This window comes from Macaca mulatta, chromosome 3, assembly GCF_049350105.2.
Source record: "Macaca mulatta isolate MMU2019108-1 chromosome 3, T2T-MMU8v2.0, whole genome shotgun sequence".
In the NCBI taxonomy this organism is placed as follows: domain Eukaryota; kingdom Metazoa; phylum Chordata; class Mammalia; order Primates; family Cercopithecidae; genus Macaca; species Macaca mulatta.
In genome coordinates this window covers 80,122,503-80,143,109 of record NC_133408.1, presented here as the reverse complement: position 1 = coordinate 80,143,109, position 20,607 = coordinate 80,122,503, and the positions used below count along the sequence as shown (strand labels likewise).

The 20,607-nt window shown below is 39.0% G+C and overlaps 1 protein-coding gene across 1 annotated transcript in view; it reads left to right on the top strand.

Annotated features, from left to right (window-relative positions):
* The window catches only part of ABCA13 (ATP binding cassette subfamily A member 13), a 513,939-nt gene that overhangs the window by 257,266 nt on the left and 236,066 nt on the right, over positions 1–20,607 (top strand). Inside the window, exons 41-42 of the mRNA XM_077997982.1 lie at positions 137–367; positions 15,272–15,377. Coding sequence (XP_077854108.1) covers positions 137–367; positions 15,272–15,377 — 337 coding nt within the window. The remainder of the gene's footprint in view (positions 1–136; positions 368–15,271; positions 15,378–20,607) is intronic.

Below are 20,607 nucleotides of genomic sequence, written 5' to 3'. Positions count from 1 at the left end.
CTTAAACGTGATATTTCATTTAAGCTTTGAAATGGAGTTTTGAAATAATTTGCTTATGGATATACATGAAATCAATTTATGTATATATGGATTAACATTCGTTACTGGTTTCATTTGTCCTTTTTTTTATGGATAGCTTTCTGTTCTGGAGGCCCATGATCTGGAAGACATGGCTCGTGTTACATCCCTGATAAAGATCTATATTCCACAAGCATTTCTCAAAGACAGCAGTGGAAGTGAGCTGACCTACGCCATTCCAAAGGACACAGACAAGGCCTGCTTCAAAGGGCTCCTCCAGGCCTTGGATGAGAACCTGCGTCAGCTGCACCTGACGGGCTATGGGATCTCAGACACCACCTTAGAAGAGGTACTGAGAAAACTGAAGCATGCTTTAATTATTTATGCTTTTTTGGCCATTCCACATTAAATGAAGAGATGTGGGTAAAGGGGAGGGGACGGAGAAAAGTGTACACCTTTATTTACATTTGGGTTCTGATTGGTAGCATAGTAAACACCAATAACTGAACTTAACACACTTGACAGGTGACGATTGTCCTTTAAGTGAAATGGCATTCTTTTAGCATTCTTTCTTTCTTTTTTTTTTTTTTTTTTTTTTGAGACGAAGTCTGGCACTGTCGCCCAGGCTGGAGTGCAGTGGTGCGATCTCGGCTCACTGCAAGCTTCCCCTCCCGGGTTCATGCCATTCTCCTGCCTCAGCCTCCCGAGTAGCTGGGACTACAGGCGCCCACTACCACGCCCGGCTAATATTTTGTATTTTTAGTAGAGACGGAGTTTCACCGTGTTAGCCAGGATAGTCTTGAACTCCTGACCTCGTGATCCACCTGCCTCGGCCTCCCAAAGTGTTGGGATTACAGGTGTGAGCCACTGTGCCCACCTCTTTTAGCATTCTTATAGTTGAGAAGCTTGGTGTCTTTAATTCAGAATCATGAGGTGTTTAAACAGTTGTCAGTAGTGGATGATTGCTGGTTGTAATTCTTCATGTAGAGTTGCCCTCCTCTTTCTGATTCTGTCTGGAAGCCTCTGGCCCCATGCTGGGTATCCGTAATGTGAGCGGGTTTAGCACGGGAACACTGCAGACGCCTGGTAAGCTCCCTCCCCCCAGGTCCCACGTTTCTCTACCTGGATCTGAGGTGGATGAGACTACTCCATGTAGGTTCTTCATAGAGTACACTTAACGACAGGCAGAAATAGGCATTTCCTCCAGGAGGACGTTGCTGTGTTGTGTGACCCAACGTAAGGCAAGCCTTGTTTGGGGTTCTGGAGGTTGGCTCTCTGTGTGGTTAGTATTTGAGCCTTAATTTTGCATTACTATTATTTATAGAAAATGTTGCAGATTTTTAAAAAGTCAAGTGCTGCAAGTTAAAATTTTTAAAAATCTGCAAAAGTCAAAGTCTGAACATTCAGTTGTGTTTTGGAATTGATTCCTTGGGTTAGTGATGCAGGAGGAAAGGCAATCTTTTGTGTGATAAATCAGTGTGGTCCCAAGTAGATAGCCCCCATCACAAGTTTTGTCTGGAATAAATAGTCATAAAAGATTGTGAAACATTAAAAAAAATTACAAAATTCTTTTATACGTAGAATGTATTTGGTTCCCCAAAAACTCTGTAACTTATCATCCCTGTTTTAAGGTTGAGTTAGCTGAGGCTCACATAGGCTAACTTCTTTACCTCAAATCACGAAGGTCATAAATGGTGAGCTCTGCTTAGACCTAGGGTTTCTGATAGTTAGCCAAGTTCTCTAAATGAGCGCATGCCTTTGTGTTTGATGTTCTGTATTCCATGCATCATCAGGACTGGAGTCCATCAATTCCCACTGCGTTTTAATAGAGCAAGTTAGAGTGCAAGAGACAAACAAAAAGCAGCCTAATAAACACACATGATGAATATGAGCTGTTTTCTAAAGCCAAAGGATGCGATCACTGCATCTTTTCTTGTCTGGCTGTCTCCTATTTTCATTCTTCAAGTCTCGACATGAACGGTGCCTCTGCAGCGGATTCCCAGATTCCTCAGCATCAATTCTGTTCCGTGTTCCCCCCACCCGCCCTCACTGCACTCTGAAGCTTTTCTTCACGACAGTTCTCCCAACTTGTTATGTATGCATCTCTGTCTCTCCCATGGAAGCTGAGACCTGTGAGTGCTTGTGTCTTTTCTACCCACCTCTGTACCAGCAGTGCCCAGGACAGTTGCTGGCACTCGTGGTTGTTTAATAAATGTTTTCTAAGTGAATGATGTGCTAGACCTTTCCAAAGACTCATCCAGCTATATTTTAATATGAAATAAATAATATTTTATTATTTAATAAAATATACATATATTACACATAATATACATACATATACATATATTACATATAATAATACACATATTTAATAAAACATATATATATGTTCTGGGTTTCATTGTGTTGCTCAGGCTGGTCTGGAACTCCTGGGCTCAAGAGATCCTCCCACCTTAGTCTCCCAAGTAGCTGAGACTATAGGTGTGTGCCACTGCACCTGGCACCAGGTTTTTGATCTTTAAAATGGAAAAATCTGAACAGTTTGCATGGTTTCCCAAGGAGTAACAATAACGGTTAAATTCCTGGAACAAATCTGTCAAAAATGGTAATGGCTTTTCTCACTTATAGTGGGATTGCATGAGACGTTGCTGCCGTAGCTTTGGAGTTACCCCAGAATTAAATAACATCTATACCCCCAAAAGGTACCTTTCCTCTAGGAGTTTTTGGGAGACAGCAGTCTTCCCCGGGCCAATGTAGAACAAGAGGGAATTTCCTAAGCCTCTTTTCCCAAGATTGCATGAGTCAGATGTAGGTTTACAGACCTGCCGCTAACTAAAGCACCGTACTTGAATGCAGCTATGTCAGGCACCGCAGTTGTCACTGTCTTCTTAAATGTGAATGACAAGTCCAAATATTATATTGGAGGCTAATCGTTTGACTAGTTGAGAGCTGTCAGCTGGCATGAGTCAGTTTCCCTACAGACAGAAGGAAGTGCTGCTTCCAGGGGTAGTTTTGCCATCCTGGGTCCCTTGGAAAAGAAAAATAAAATAATATTTTTTGGATTATAAAGAGAAATTGTCAAAAAAGCCCAGACTTGTTATGTTCATGTCTGTCTCTCTAATCATTCACCAGGTTAATCTGGTTGTTTACTAGTTGTATGGCATCTTGTACAGATAAATTGAACACATTCATAAGCTCACTGGACTCTCAGGTCAGGGAGGAAGACCCTGTGGGAATATGGACCAAGCACACTTATCAGTGAAATAATGAGTGTTCACCTCCAATATATTTACTGATTTACAATTAAACACATGCGACAGGAAGAGTGGGTGTTCCCTTTACATAAGTGGCATTTTGCTTGTCACTAATGAAAGAGAAAACCTTGGTAATATTCTTAATTTTTATTATTAAGAAGAGTGAAATTTTGTGGAACATTTTGCTTGAATATTTTATGAATTTAAACATCACAGAAAAAAAAAAAAACACAAAACTGGTGAGGAGAGCCTTTATGTCCTGCGTAGATGCTTAGCTTTAAAATGTTTTGTTAATTATTGTGGCATATATGACCAATCAATAATATCTCAAGGTAAAATGTACATTTAGGGAGAGGCTTATTCATAACCATAGCATATGTAAATAAGATTCTTCAGTATTCTTCTTAGTAATTCCCTTCCTTCCTGCCTTCCTTCCCTACCTCTCTCTTTTTGCTTCCCTTCCTCCTTCCTGCCTACATCCTGCTTTCCTCCCTAATTTTTAGGTCTGTCTGAGTTCTTAGTCACATCTGAGGCTAAAATGAAGAGCCCACAGAAATAAGAAGGTGTCAGCTGTGCTGTTTCATGTTTGCTGTGCTTGTGTTACTCGTATTATCTGCAAAATCTTTTAAAGCCACTATCTCCTTTATAAGTGTTATTTTAGTAAAAACTAGATAAATCAATGTAAAAATCTACTTAGGCCCCTACAAAGCTGCGACCTGTTGCAACTTGAAGAACCGTCACTGTGGCCACAGAGGCCACCGTTGCTCCTACCAGTCTTAAATATAAGGAATTCTTTATGTCTGGTAGGTTCCACCTAGGAATAGAAACTGAGATTTCCATGTTTCCTCCTGCACCCTCTGGGGTGCTGAGAGAGCTGGGGCTGGACAGAGCCTGCAGGGCCGCAGGGAGTGCTCTGCATCCTTGATCATGCATGGTGCTCTCTCACTGCAGAACGACTCCCCTACCTTGGCACCCTTACCTGTAGGTTGGGAATCATGGAAGGAACCACAACATAGGGTTGAAGGGAAGAAACTTCTAGTGCAGAGCGTGACACACAGACAGACGACATTCGTTCCGCTTGATAGGGACTTGCATGAGATGCCGTGGGAGGATCCCCAGCCAGGGAGTGCCCCGGGACCAAGGAAAGCCTCCTGCAGGCACTCACCGAGGACAAGGCTGGAGCTGCAACCTGGGTGTGTCTTGGGGTTTAGAGGCTGCTCCCTTTTGCTTCCTCACCCACCAGCCACAGGCCCAGCCTCCCACCTCCCCCAGACCCATGTCCATGCTTCTCCTTGTGATGTCTGCCCCTTCCCCACTCTCATCTCTACAGAACTCGGGCCTGTTAAGAGCTTACTGTACTTCAGTCCTTCCATGCCCCGAATTCTAAACCAGTCTTGAAATCTCACTGCATATACCTCTTTTTTTTTTTTTTTAAACAAGAGTTACCCATTTCACAATATTTATTTTGAACAGTTTTTATTTTTCCTATAGTCATGAGTTACCCATTTCCCAATATTTATCTTGAACAGTTTTTATTTTTCCTATAGTCATGATGTTCATGGTGACATCATTTCTTTTATAAAAATGTGTCCTTATGTAGTTCCTCTCCTCCCTGCTTTAAGACACTTTGGTTGTTTCCTGAGTTTTGATTTTTCCATTGAGACCACACGAGACCGAAGAACAGGGTCCTCCAGCTTCTCCATAGACTGATTCCCAGAAGTGCGATTACTGGGTTCATGGGGATAACCCTGAAGATCTGTGACGGGGTCAAATGACAGAGTCCCAAAATGATAACACGCATTTGTGTCCTAGATGCTTTTTTTTCATGTCCCTCAATCTTTTCATCATTTCAAAAGAAACCCAGTGCCTTCTAGTCACATTTAGGATTTCCTAACTGGCCTGCTGCCCCATAGCTTCTTCAACCCATGGTTGCCATGGGAAGAGCCTAGGAGTCAGGACAAGAACATTGACACTTGCATTTATGTTTCATCACTTCCTGTCAGGGGCAACCTGAACAAATCACTTAGGCTGGACATTTATTTTAATTTCAAAAACTTTTTAAAGAGCAGTTTTAGATTCTCAGCAAAATTGAGCACAATTTGTGCTCAATTGAAAAATTGCACAATTTGTGCATTCTGTGTCCCTCTACCTCCCTTGCCCCCAGCCTCCTCCACTATCAACATCCCTGCAGAATGGCTCGTGTTACAATTGATGAACTGACATGGACACATCACCATCCAGCCCTCTGGGCTTCACTCTTGCTGTTGTACGTTCTGTGGGTTTGGATGAATGTATAATTCCATGGATCTGCCATTATAGTATGATGTGGAACAGTTTCACTGCCCTAAAAATCTCTTGTGCTCTGCCTAGTCATTCCTTCCTGCCCCTAGCCCCAGCCACTGATCTTTTTACTGTCATTGTAGTTTTACCTTTTCCAGAATGTTGCAGAGTTGGGAATCATACAACCCTTGTGGCCTTTTCAATTTGGTTTCTTTATCTTAGTAACGTGGATTTAAATTTTCTCTGTGTCTTTTAATGGCTTGATAGCTTATTTCATTGCACCACTGAATAATATTCCAGTGGCTGAATGTACTGTAGTTTATTTATCTGTTCACCTACTGAAAGACATCTTGGTTGCTTCCAAGTTTTAGCAATCACGAACAAAACTGCTATAAATATCTGTGTGCAGATTTTTGTGTGGACATAAGTTTTCAACTTATTTGGGTAAATACCTAAGACTGCAATTGCTGTATCATACGGTAAGAGTGTCTTTAGTTTTGTAAGAAACTGCCAAACTGTCATCCAAAGTACCTGCACCATTTTGCGTTTCCACCAGCAATGAATGGGAGCTTCTGTTGTTCCATATTCTTGCCAACATTTGGTGCTGTTAGGGTTCTGGATTATTGCCATTCTAATAGGTGTGTAGAGGTATCTCACTGCTGCTTTAATTTGCATTTTCCTGATGACATATGATGCAGAGCAACTTTTCATATTCTTATTTGCCATTTGAATATACTCTTTAGTGAGGTATCTGTTTAGGTCTCTGGCACACTTTTTAAAAATTGGGCTGCTTGTTTTCTTATTGTTGAGTTTTAAGAACTCTTTGTTAACTTCATTTTCTCATCCCTACAGTAGGTTTATCTTCCCTATCTTCCACACACAGTTTTTGTTTACGTCAAATCACATAATTAACACTGAGTGCAGGTTACATATTGCTAGATTGTGACATAAATATGAGGACTGATCAATATTTTTCTACTATTTATATCCAAAAAACATGTGCAGTGGTGTATTTTCAGATTAGACATTGTTGTATTTTAATCTGTCTATATTTTAATGTTACAATATACCTTGCATTACAGAATAACTTCTAAAAATTCTTTTTATGCTATGTATTAGTCCATTCTCACATTGCTGTAAAGAAATACCTGAGACTGGGTAATTTGTAAAGAAAAGAGGTTTAATCGACTTAAGGTTCTGCAAACTGTACAGGAAGCATAGCAGCATCTGCTTCTGGGGATGGAAGGTGGAAGGCAAAGAGGGAGCAGGCATCTTACATGGCAGGAGCAGGACCAAGAGAGAGTGGGGAGGTGTCACACACTTTTAAACAACCAGATCTCACAAGAACTCACTCATTCGCTATACACTACCAAAGGGGGATGGGGCTACACCATTCATGAAAACTCCACCCCCATGATCCAGTCACCTCCCACCAGGCCCTACCTTGGACATTGGGGATTGCAATTTGACATGAGATTTGAGTGGTGACACAGATCCAAACCATATTATGCTATATTCCTTAAACATCTCTATTTCTGTTTAATAGTCACCTTTCTTTAACAAAATATTTATATTTGTACTTTACCCATTCATATTCCTTTCAGAAATATCTCAGTCTTTCTCCTCTTTGCCTTCTTTTCTTAAAAAATATATGTTTATGTACTTCATATGTAAAATTCCTACAGTAAAATCCACTACAAGTTTGACAAATGTATAGAGTTGTAGAACCACCGCTCCAATCAAAGTACAGAGGAGTTTCATCCCCACCACCTTCTGAAAAGAATAATTCTTCCATGTAACCTGCCTCTGCAATTTTTTAAATTCAGGATTCATGTTCTTGCTATTAGTCACCCCCAGAACAGCAAGAACTCCTCGCAAGTCAGGGAGGAGCAACAGAACAAGTTGTTCAATTACTTTGGAGATGTAGTACGTGTTTCTTCAACTGCTTACAGTAATTTCTACTTTCTACATTTAGTATGTGCTTTGCACATAATAGGGCTTAAGTAAATATTGATTTACTAGATTTTACTTATCTCTCTTTTTCCACATCTCTCACACACACAGATGCTAAGAAAGAAATTATCTAAGGGCAACCATGGGCAAAGAATCTAGAATATATACAATGTATATGAGATCTAACAAAATATAAACAGTATATTTAGAGCTGTTTGAGAAAGGCATCTTAAATTGGAAAAAGATTGGGGCTTTTGGAGAACCTTCTTTTGTTTGGCAGAGGCTATAAAATGTCTATCTCAACCAATTTTGTCTCTTCACACTTGGCGAGCATTGACTTTCCTTTCTTATGTCTGTTATTGATCCAGAGTTAGCATGGCTGTTGTAGCACTGAGGCTGCTTTTCTCTTCCTTCATCTGCATTTTGCCTGATGACTTAACAGGAGTGAGGAGCACCTGTCAATTAACTCTCCAGTTTAGCTCTTCAGCTAAAAAGCATATTTTATTTCTAAACTGCAATACACTTACTATAAATTATTATTTCCAAAACTTACCTACAAGCTAGTGAAATTAAGATTTAAAATGGAATCACCATAGTCACCAGTTTCATTAAGGCATCTGTACTTTCTACTCCAATGCTTGGACCTAAGGACAATACTGGCAAGTTACAATGTTTACTTTGTGTGGGATGGGACCATAGAGAGCTAGAAGACTTAGCTTTGCCTACGGAATATATTTGCAGCAACCTCTGAAGCCAAGACAAAACTTTCTGGCATAATGCAAACAGAGTAAATTTTTACAGTGTATTTTTTAAAATAATTTTGAAGTTTCTAGTAATGTTTTAGAAAGGTTGGTGAGCCTGCCTGAGATGGGAAGTTTCTTTCCTTCTAGCTTGCTAAATACGGATTAGTGGGTTCCCTTTGTACCTTTGCCAAGGAGGTTCTGGATGCTAGTTCCTCGGGTGCATGAACTCGGCTGCCGCATCTTACGCAACATTAAGAGGTCAAGCCTGGGCCTCAGATGTAGGGCTTGATCTTTTTGTTTTTTGACTTTTTTTTAAGAACGATTTTTAAGAAAAAAGAATTCCTGTACTATCTTTGTCCATTTAAGTTTCAGTTGTGCCCCTCATGTCCCTAAGAGCAAAAAGATCCAGTCCAGGATCACGAGCTGCACTCAGTTGCATGCCTCTTTAGTCACTGTCAATCTGCAAGGATTCCTCAGTTTCCTTGACTTTCATGACCTCACTATTTTTGAAGAGTCCAGAGCACATATTTTGCACAATGAGCCTCAATGTGAGTTTGCCCTATTTTGCTGTGATTGGTCAGGTTATGAATTTTTAGCTGGCACACTCCAGGGGTGATGCTGTGTCCTACTGCTCCTAGCTGCCTGCTGCACAAGGCTGATCTGCGCCCTGGCTAGTGGGGTGATATTTTATCCCAGGTAAAGTGGAAAGTGGTATCTGCCAGGCTTTCCCACTCTTAAGTTAATTTCCTTTTCTCTCTCCTTTTTTTTTCTTGAGGATATATTTTGAGACTCTCTAAATTCCACTTTTCTCACCCACCTGTTTCAGCATCTTCTAATGTTCATTGCCAGAATTAAAAATTATTACTATGGCACTTGCCAAGTGGTAATTTTTCTAATTCCATCATTTCTTCTATGTGTTTTAGTTGGCATTGTCCAGTAAGAAAGAACTTTCTCTTTACTCCATTGACCTATTTATATCAGGAGCCACTCATAGCATCCTATTCTACTCAATGAGTTACAATTCAGTAGAGTCATTATTTACTTTGAGGCTCATGTCATACCAAGTTGAGCCGGTGGGAGGTCCTTCACGCTGGTTTTCGTGCCCTTTAACTCATGCCTCCTACTCTTTGAGCATTTTCCTGCTTCCTGACAAAACAAGATGTTCTAGGATTACCATTCTTTCCCAGCCCTGGCTCGAGAATCAGCCATTTCTCCAAGAAATCCTGGCTGCTCAATATACTCATGACGGCTGGGGTGTTGCTGCTCTGAGGTTTCCTCATGGATAAAGTAAAAGATCCACCTCTATTTTTGCTTCTCTTTCTGCCCATAAATAGAAAACTAGGAGTTCAACTCCACATGGCATCTCTAATTCCAATCCAATTACGTAGCATTCATTTAGTGTTTCCTCTTGCCTTACTGGCACCGCCCTTCTCTGATACTAAGAAACTCAACTTACTCATTCCTATGCTACCTTTTCCCTCAGTCCTCCTGTGTGCAGCTCATCTTCCAAGTTCTCCACGCTGCTTTGCTGCTCTGGTCACATGCCCTCTTGTGGGAACCTGCCCCACTCCAGCTGCCACTTTGTGTCGGCCCCAAACCCTAAACTGGTGTCTTCCTTACAAAAAAAAAAAAAAAAAAGGAAAGGAAAGAAGGAAGAAAGAGGGAAGAAGGAAGAGAAGGAAACAGGTAATTTTTGAGAACCTGTTCCCTTTTTCTTTTATGTGACATCCTGTTTGTTGTTGTTGTTGTTTTCTTTTTTCTTTTTCTTCCTAAAGAACAATACATTCAATATTTTGAGGATTCTTCATTTGGGGGCTAAGGTCCTCTTAACTTAGAGCAGCCTCAGGGTCTAAGCATTTATGCAGACAGCCTGGTGTCTTGTAAACACTGACTGTGCTATCAGCCCTTCCACTGGAGTGCAGTGACCCATTCTTTGCATTCTGTTTATAACAAGGTCTTGTAGGATGTCACAGAGCCTGAGTGTGAACTATAATTGACCTTTTATAACATGTCTTTTAATCTTCCCCTTGTACGAATAAGCAAACTGAGAGACTAAGAGACCAAAAAGATAATGAGTTGACCAAAAATCAGAAACTGGATTTTTTTTCATTTTGTGTTGGACTCCAAAGTTTTCTACACTACTTTCCAACTTCTACTGTTCTGTAGTCTCCAGGGACACCTCAAATCAACAGCCCTTGTTTCAAAGGTGTGTTGACGGTGTGATAGTTCTAGGATAGGCTAGATAATGGTCCCCCAGCGATGTCCACGTTCTTATCACTGAAGCCTGTAAATGTTACCCATATGGGACTGTGGCAGGAGATACCCCAAATTATCTGAGTGGACTTGATGTAATCAAAAGGATACATCTAAAGGGGATTGAGGAAGGTCAGAGAGGAAGAAGGTGATGTTATGATGAGGCAGCAGTTGGAGAGATGAACTTTAAAGATGGAGGCTGGGGCCATTGGCCAAAGAATATTGGCAGCCACTAGAAGCTAGGAAAGTCCAGGGAGTGTATTCTCTCTTGATTTTAGCCCAATAAGGCCTATATCAGGCTTCTGACCCCCAGAACTGTAAGATACTAAATACATTGTCTTAAGCCACCACATTTGTGGTAATTTGTTACAGCAGTGATAGGAAATCATACAAGCTCCTGTAAAATAACAAATCTTGCTGCATGCATTGTGTTAGCATGTCAGGGGACAGCCCTGCCCAAGGTCCCATATTTAGAGAGCAATTGCTAGTATCTCTAGTGTTTCTTATCATCTAAGTTGTCCATGTGTTTTCATCTTCTGCTTCTTTGAAAAACAATTGCTTTGGGGAAATGGAAAGAGTACATCTTATGTTACATGTAGGTCAAGTTTGGAAATTCTTCCTCTGCTCATGTCATCACTCAACTGGGTTCCATTGTCCTTGTCTTACAAAAATTTGATCAGCTTCATAAATTTCTCTAGCATCTAAGCAAAAAAGTACCTTGCACTGACCATCTCCAGGACACAATCCATCAAACTGACACTTTAAGTGTAGATCATATCTGGGGTCTCATGCTTCTTGACAATACCCTTTAAACGGAGAACCGAAAAGGATGGGGCATAGGATTCATGGCTGAGGGATTGATAGCACAATCAGTGTAGAGATGACACTGGGCTGTCATAAATGCCTAGACCTCAAAGCTCTTTTAAATTAAGGAGACGTAGATCCTCAAATGAAGAATCCCAAAACTTTTGAATTTACTGTCCCTTGAAAAGAAAGAGTAGATATGCCATAGGCATTGCTTTTAAAGCCATATTTTTGTTGCATTTTAAATTACTTTCATGCTAGTTAGTGCCCTTGAGACTTCATTTCATCATTTCTTATTTTATTCTTATTTACTTTGCGTGATGAATTTACCTAAAAATTAATGAGTAGTTTGACCAACTTGATTGTCCTTTGACTTGAGAAGCTTGTAATTTCCGTGAAATTCAAAACATTAGATAAGATTGAAAACAATATTCTACTTATTTTGTATGAAAGTCGGAAGGTGTAGGTCTTATTTGGTCCATTTGAATTGGCCTATGGCCTATGTTCAGTTACAATGATGGAAAATACCACCAAAAGAGGAGGAAGACGTATGTATAAATAATGTCATTCCATACTAAATGCACAAACGCAGCATTCTTCTTAAACTGGAATGTGTTTCCAGGACATTAGATGTTTAGCCTGCATTCAGATAACTTCCTGTGCAATTGCTTAACCTTTATTTCTATCTCTTTTGGAGGATTGTTTATATGTTTTGACCAGAACTTTTATAATCTCAGTGAGAATATTTTTGCAGTATTTTGCATCTCCTCGTAATTATTGAGATGAAACAGAGTTTAAGTTTCTTTATTTGAATTACTTTAAAAAACCTGAAGAATGCCTTTCAGTAGAAATATTGATTTAAATATTGCTGGAAAGTATGTATCAGATAAGAAGGAATGCAGTGAGACCTCAGTTAACATTGTTGATGGGTTCCTGGAAACTAAAAATTTAAGCAAAACAATTTTTCCCCCTCATCAACGTTGTAGCAAAATGGCATTGAATGAGATGACATTGTTTGAGGACCTGCTGTATGTCCTTTTGCTTAAAGTTGCCGTTGTGACCAGTAACTTACTGATGATGCTGAGTGAGGACTTACTGTAAAATGATATAATGTGGAAATACTATGTTCAGAAGTCGGTGAAATGTTAGGAGCCTTCTTATAAGTTTTCTTTCATTAAATCCCTAGGTAATGTTCTATTCTGGATGCTAGGGTTACCTGAAATACTGGCCAAGGAGAGTTTTACAATTGTTGTCTAACTGTGTGATTCAGCGTGAGAATTATAGTGCAAAATAACAAAAGCAAAGTCTACCATCAAGACTTGAAATCTTTGATTACAGTGATCAATGTCATATTGCTTTTGAAAAGAGTAACCTTTATTGGCCCTCTCTGTTAACGGGGCTACTTTGACATTTTGTCAAATTCTCAGAACCTCCTGGACAGCGTGCCTGCAGTTAAGGTGAGCTGCTACTTGATGGCACTCATAAAATTCTGATTGTCTTAGGCTTGCCTTTCACTATTCACAGGCAACGTTCCAGAATTTTCAGACACATTGTACCCAGATACTTAGTGTCGTACCATAAGTGATTGTATTTCCTGCTGATCTGTGAGATCACTGAGGGCAAAAACTCTGTCCTTATTCTGTTTCCTCCTCCAACACACACGCACACAAATTTGTGCATTCAAACATGTGCATACAGATTCACACATGTTTGCACACACCCACTCACACACACACCCACACACCCTCCACCCCACCACATGCAACTATGGCCTTTTATGAGAGGAGTTAGAAAAGGAAAATTTAAAAAGGACAGATGAATATTGTTATCAATAATGCCTTAGTTATCAAGGTATGCTTCATATAATCATAGTTAAATGTGACCATTAAATGAAAATTCTATTTAGAATAAGATGTAAAGGAAAATCTTTAGTCAATGAATAAGTCTTGATTTTCACTATTTCTATTGTTTCCTATTTCATTCCCTATAAATGCACTAGGTGAAGACTTACTGCAGTAAGCCTCAATGCCCTCATCTTAAGCGAGGATAATAGTACTTGTCTCATCAGATTGATCTGAGAATTACATGATGAAACATAGCACATACACCCTACTACACTTACTCATCCTTATCTAGCTACTGTTAAGACCAGACATTGCCAGCATGCTACATGCCAGGCATCGTTTTTATAACTTTATACATAAATGCATTTACTGCTTGCAACAATCCTATAATATGTCTTATTTATTACCATTTATCATGTGAGGAAACTAAGTTATAGAGGGGTAAAATAATTTGTCCAAGGTCACATGGCTGACGCACACTCAGAAATGTTATTTATCATTATTCTTCGTGTTATTATTTGCAATAGTAGTGAGGTTTGCAGTTTTTCCTTGGAGTCTTACTGGGAATCAGCAAAGGGTTATCTTTCACATGAAGGTAGCTGCATCTGACCTTTCACTAGTGCTATGCTTGCAGATTTTGCTCAGTAGGATTTTGCTAATTAACCACGTGCAGAGATATTGCATGCCTCTCCTGAAGGCTTGCTTGCTCATGGCTTCTTCTTTCTGGTGCTTTCACCCATCTTTCCTGGTGGTTGGGAGCTCCTCAGGAACATCTAGAGACAGTCAATGCCTTTTTGCTTATTTAGAGGAATCAGAATGGTGAGGTTGTGTAGAGAAATCAGAAGTGAGGCAGGGTGCTCAGTGTGGGCTGACATCTGTGTATGCAGGTATTGGACTTCACTACCCAGTGCATTGGGTGGGAGGTACCAGCTGGATGGACAGTGACACTGGCCCAGCAGGAGTCACTTGGAGAGGGGCCCGGGCCAGGGACCAATATCTCTATGGATATGTGCAGAGGAAGGGGTGATGGAAGCTCCTGCACAGATGATGCCAAGGGAGAGAGTGGCAATGCACAGTGCCTAACTTGGTGCATGGCCCACAGAGATGTTCAGGAAACGTTGGCTAACCACATGAATAACAGAAGACTTACTGAATGCTTCCAGAGTCTATGCCTGGCACTTTACAGCTATCATCTACTCAACGTTAGATACTGTGATCATCATCTCTGTTTTATTAATACAACAAGGCAGCCAACACTCTGGGTGGTGCAGTCCTATGCCTGCAGACACAGAGCTGGCCCACATCTTGCCAAGAGTGGAGCTCCAGCAGTTAGGACTGTGCTGCTGCAAAGCTATGTCTCCTTGACTTTTATGCTTCTTGTGCATTGCCCAGTGTTCATTTTAGAGATTCTCTTTCCATCACTCCATAAATCCCTGCCAGCGATCCAGGTGCAGCTCAAGGGCCTCGATGTCTCCAACCCACCTCATTTCCCTTTGTGTAGGTTCACACTTCTGCTTTCTCATCTTAATTTTGCTACTTTAGTCATAGTCTTTGGCTTTGAATAAATTGAGGTTAGACTTCTGCCTCCACTACTAACCAAGAAATGACTTCAAGCAAGTTATTTAATTAACTACCTTAGTGACATCATATATCACAGCCCATGGAAAGCACACATTTAATGGGGATTTTTATGCATGAGATCCCATCTACTGTGAGTAAACTGAGCACTGCAATTTTATTGTCTGATTCACCTCTGAATTCCTAAGATGTTGGTACAGTGAGTCACAAACTTAAGTTGAATCGGATACACTGTGTTACTATCTGTCCCCTCCCTGCCTACCACTGCCTATGCATTTGACCAGCCTCCACTAGCCTGTGAGGGTCTGGGAGTTCACAGCCAAGTTTCATTCATCTTTGCATTCTATGGGTAGCCTGTTTTGCTGAGAACTAAGTAGTCTTAGAGTTATGCCAATTAAATGGATGACAAAGTGAAACATATAGGGTGTGTTTGGCATATGTTGTCACAATAGATTAGGCAATTGAGGCAGTAGAAAAGAAATGCGATGTGTATAGAAACATAAAATAATACCTGGCTGTTTTTTTTTTTTTTTTTTCCCAAAAGGTGTTTTTGATGCTTTTGCAAGATTCCAACAAGAAATCTCACGTTGCCCTGGGGACTGAGTCAGAGCTGCAGAACCACAGGCCTGCAGGACATCTGCCTGGCTACTGTAAGTACAGAATGGCTTCCTGCATTTCTGCTGGAGGAACAATGACACCAGCCTTATTCAACATCCCTTGTTTTAAAAGTTGAATAGCAAGGTTCTGAAGTTAGTGAGGAGATGTGAGCGTATAGTGAGGGGGCAAGTAAATACAGGTCAGAGGCAAAGAACTTTGAGTTTTATCTTGGCTTGAAAAAAAACAACTGTGTGTTTATGGGACACATTTATCTTTTCTTCAGGACTTGACTTAGTATAAAAAATTTCTCAATACATACAGTTAGAGTAATGACCACCATTCATCTTCTTTTACTTTCATCACAAACTGGTCTGGCCTACCTGCGTGGTGTGCCTCTTATGTGCAGGCACCCTTCTGGTAATGGATTTGCACGGCTTAACAAAGCCCCGGATGTGGGCTTTGCCTTCATGCAACCTCTGTCCATTTGGGACCAAATCATGGCTTCAGCATTTGTATGCAGCCTCCTTTATAGGCTTTAATGATTGAACAGAATCTGGATTTGGTGTCTAGGTGTGTGACTGAAGCTCCAGTTCAATCCAATTCCTGGCATATTTATTAGCAGCAACTCAGCAAGGATCGCTGAGCTGAGCTCTAGGGATGTGGAGGGTAATAAATCTAAGGCCTTCCTTCAGAGATTTCAGTCCGCCAGGCACATGAACTCGTGAATAAATAACTAGAATTAAATATGTTATAACCTTTTATGATGTTTCCCAAATTGCATCCTCCTGACAACTGTAGGAATTGCTATTGCTGTACTTCCTCTTTAGCTCTTAGTAGTATCAGATTTGAAAAACATACAATTTAGCCATTAAAATAGATGTGTAGTAGTTTCTCGTTGTGATTTTAATTTGCATTCTCCTAATGATTATGTTAAGCATATCTTTTTCTTTCCCACAGTTTTATTGAGATATAATTCACATAACACAATTCACTCATTTAAATAGGACCATTCAGTGGCTTTTGCTTTCTTCAGAGTTCTGCGTTCGTCACCACAATCAACCTTAGACCATTTTCATTACTCTGAAAACTGGTGTCACTTAGCAATCACTCCTCAAAATCCCCATCCCTTCAGCCATACGCAACCCCTAATGTACTTTCAATCTCTAATAGATGTGCCTATTTTGGACAATTTATACACATGGAATTGTAGTATGTGTGGCCCTCTGTGACTAGCTTCTTTCACTCAGCACAATGTTTTTGAGGTTCATCCATGTTACAGTATGCCAGTACTCAATTTATTTTGATTACCAAATATTTCATTGTATAAACATATCACATTTTTGTTTGTCCATTCACCAGTTGATGGGCATTTGGGGTTATTTCCAGTTTTTTGCTATTGCAAATATACTATTATGAACATTCATATACACATTTTTTGTGGATATGTTTTCTCTTACACATATACCTAGGAGTGAAATTGCTGAATTATGTTTCAATCATTTGTGAAACTGCTACCCTGTCATCTAAAAGTGATCACACCTTACATTCCAACCATTAGTATATGAAGGTTCTAATTTCTCCACATTCTCCCAACCTTTGTTATTATCTGCTGTTTTGATTATAGACACCTTAGTGGATGTGACACACACTTTAGTGTGTATCTCATTGTGGACTTTATTTACATTTCACTGATGGTTAATGATGTTGAATATCTTTTCATAGGCTTCATGGCCATTTGTATATTTTCTTTGGAGAAATCCATATTCAGATTTTTTTGTCCATTATTAAAATTGGGCAGATTTTATTTCTAGGTTGGAAGAATTTCTAATTATGGAATTGTGTGAGTTAAGTGGAATGGTAACTAGGTTTTCATAAATGCCCTTTATGAAGTTGAAGAAGTTTCTGTCTATTCCTAATTGTGGAGTGCTTTTAATCATGAAAGGTGTTGGATATTGCCAAATGCTTTCTCTGCATCTATTGAGAGGATCATATGTTTTTTGTTTATGTATGTATTTATATGGTATATTTTTGATTTTTGGTAGTTAAAACAACATTGCATTCCTGGGATAAATTCTACCTGGTCATGTCATATATTGCTGGATTTTATTGTGCTAGTATCTTGTTGAACATTTTTGTGTCTTTATAGCAGACATTGGTCTGCAATCTTCTTTTCTTGCAATGTCTTTGTCTGGTGCTGTTATCATGGTTATCTTCACCTCACAGAATAAGTTGAGAGGTGATCCCTTCTCTCCTATTTTCTGGACATGTTTGTGAATAATTGGTATTAGCTCTTCTTTAAATATTTTGTAGAATTCACCAGTGAAGGCTTCTGGGCTTGGGCTTTTCTTTGTGGGTAGGTTTTTTTATTATTATTAATTCAATTATTTAATTGATGTAGGACTATTAGATTGTCTATATTTTTTTCAAATCAGTTTCAGTGTTTTGTGTCTTTCCAGGAATCTGTCCATTTCATTTCAGTCAATATGCTGTTTTATGTTGTTGGCGTACAATTGTTCATAGTAATCAGTTATAATTTCTTTTACTTTTTTAAAGTCTGTAGTGATGTTTGCCAAGTGCGGTGGCTCACGCCTGTAATCCCAGCACTTTGGGAGGCCAAGCTGGGTGGATCATGAGGTCAGGAGATCAAGACCAGCCTGGCCAACATGTTGAAACCCCGTCTCCACTAAAAATACAAAAAATTAGCTTAGCGTGGTGGCAGGCGCCTGTAATCTCAGTTACTTGGAAGGCTGAAGCAGAGAATTGCTTGGACCCGGGAGGCGGAGGTTGCAGTGAGCCGAGATTGTGCCACTGCACTCTAGCCTGGACAAGAGAGCAAGACTCTGTCTAAAAGAAAAAAAAAATGTCTGTAGTGATGTTTCACCTTTCATTTCCACTTCTAATAATTTGAGTCTTCTCTGTTTTCTTGGTTAATCTAGCTGAAGTGTTGTCAATTTTTGTAATGTTTTCACAGAATCAGCTTTTGGTTTTATTGATTTTTCTCTTTTCAATTTCATGAAATTCAGCTCTAATTTTTATTATTTTGTTTCTTTTGCTTACTTTATATTTAGTTTGCTCTGTTTTTCCAGTGTCTTTGGGTGGAAGTTTGCATTATGAATTTGAGATCTGTTTTTTATAATAATAAGCATTTACTGCTATACATTTTTCTCTAAGCATTGCTTCAGTTGTATCCTGTGAGTTTTGATATGTTTGATATGTTGTGTCTTCATTTTTCATTCATCTCAAAGTATTTTTAACTTCTCTTTTAATTTTTCATTTTTTATTTAGGTTGTGTTGATTTCCACATATTTGTGAGTTTCTAAATTCCTTTTTGTTATTAAAGTCTCATTTCATTTTATTGTGACCTGAAAAAAACCAGAACGGGTTCATATTTTTAGCAGAGACGGGGTTTCACCATGTCGGCCAGGCTGGCCTCAAACTTCTGACCATCGGAGGCGAAGGTTGCAGTGAGCCTATATTGTGCCACTGCACTCCAGCCTGGGCAACAGAAGGAGATTCCATCTCAAACAACAACAACAACAACAAAAATTTCTTTTCAATTTATTAAGGCTTGTTTTATGGTCTATGCTGGAGAAAGTTCCATGTACCCTTGAAAAGAATGTTCATCTGTTGTGATAGGTGGTGTGTTCTATAGACATCTGGTATTTAGTTTGTGTGTAGTGGTTGTTCAAGTCTTTTGTTTTGTAAATTATTTTATCTGTTAATAAAATTTGGGTATTGATATTTCTGATTACTATTGTAGAATTGCCTATTTCTCCCTTTACATCTGTTGACTTCTGTTTTTATGTCTTTGGGGACTCTGTTAGGTACATAAATCATCACAATTTTGTATCTTCCAGATGTAAGGCTTATTTCATATCTTTTATAGTCTTCTTTCCTTCTTGTATTCTTCCTGGTCTTTTTAGACAGTGCTGGCACTATACCTGATGAAGCAATTTTCGCAAAAATCTTTGTGAAACTTTCTTAGGTTTCAGTAATATGCATCCATTAGACAAAAGCCAGGTGGTTTTGAAATAACCTCTTCTCTATTTTTTGGCTTCTGCATAGATGGCAGAGGGAACCACACCACAAAGCTTCCTAGAGGTCCTCTGGTTTGGTTGAGTAGACCTGTGAGACACACTTGATCTTTTAAAAAATTTTTTAATTTTATGTATGGAACAAACCTGCCCATTGTGCACATGTACTCTAGAACTTAATGTATAATAATAATTTAAAAAATCTATATACATTATAAATAACCCAGTTAAAAAATGATCAAACAACCTGAAGAGACATTTCTCTAAAGAAGACATGCAAATGGCCAACAGATATATGAAAAAATACTAAATTAATAGTCAACAGAGAAATGCAAATGAAAACCACAATGAGATATAACCTTATATCTGTTAGAATAATTAATATTAAAAAGACAAAAGATAACACATGCTGGGGAGGTTGTCAAGAAAAAAGAATTCTTCCACACTGTTGGTGGGAATGTAAATAAGTATAGCCATGATAGAAAATAGTATAAAAGTTCTTTAAAAAATTAAAAATAAAACCACCATATGATCAAGGAATCCCATTACTTGGTATATATCCAAGGAAATGAAATCAGTATATTAAAGAAATATCTACACTCTGATGTTTATTGCAGCACCATTCATAATAGTCAAGACATGGAATCAACCTAAGTGTTCATCAATGGGTGAATGGGTAAAGAAAATATGGCCTATGTACATAATAGAATACTATTCAGTCTTAAAAAAGAAGCAAATTCTGTCATTTGTGACAACATGGATGAACCTGGAGAACATTATTTTAAGTGAAATAAGCTAAGAACAGAAAGGCAAATGCTACATGATCTCACATATATGCAGAATTTTTAAAAGTTGAAGTCACAGAAATAGAGTAGAATTGTGGTTACTAGGGGCTGGGAGGGGATGTGGTGGGGAGATGTTGGTAAATGGATACAATATTTCAGTTATATAGGAGAAGTAAGTTCAAGAGATCTATTGTACAACATGGTGACTGTAGGTAATAACGTTTTTTATTCTTGAAAATCTCTAAAAGAATAGATGAGTTTTCTCACCACAAAAAAGTATGTGAGGTGTTGCATATGTTGATTAGCTTGGTTTAGCCACTTCACAAGGTATACATATTTCAAGACATCATGTTGTACATGATAGATATAATTTTTATTTGTCAACTATAATAATAAACAAATAATAGTTTACGACAGGTTAAAAAAAAAGAAAATCTACCAAGTGCGTTCAAACACATGCACGT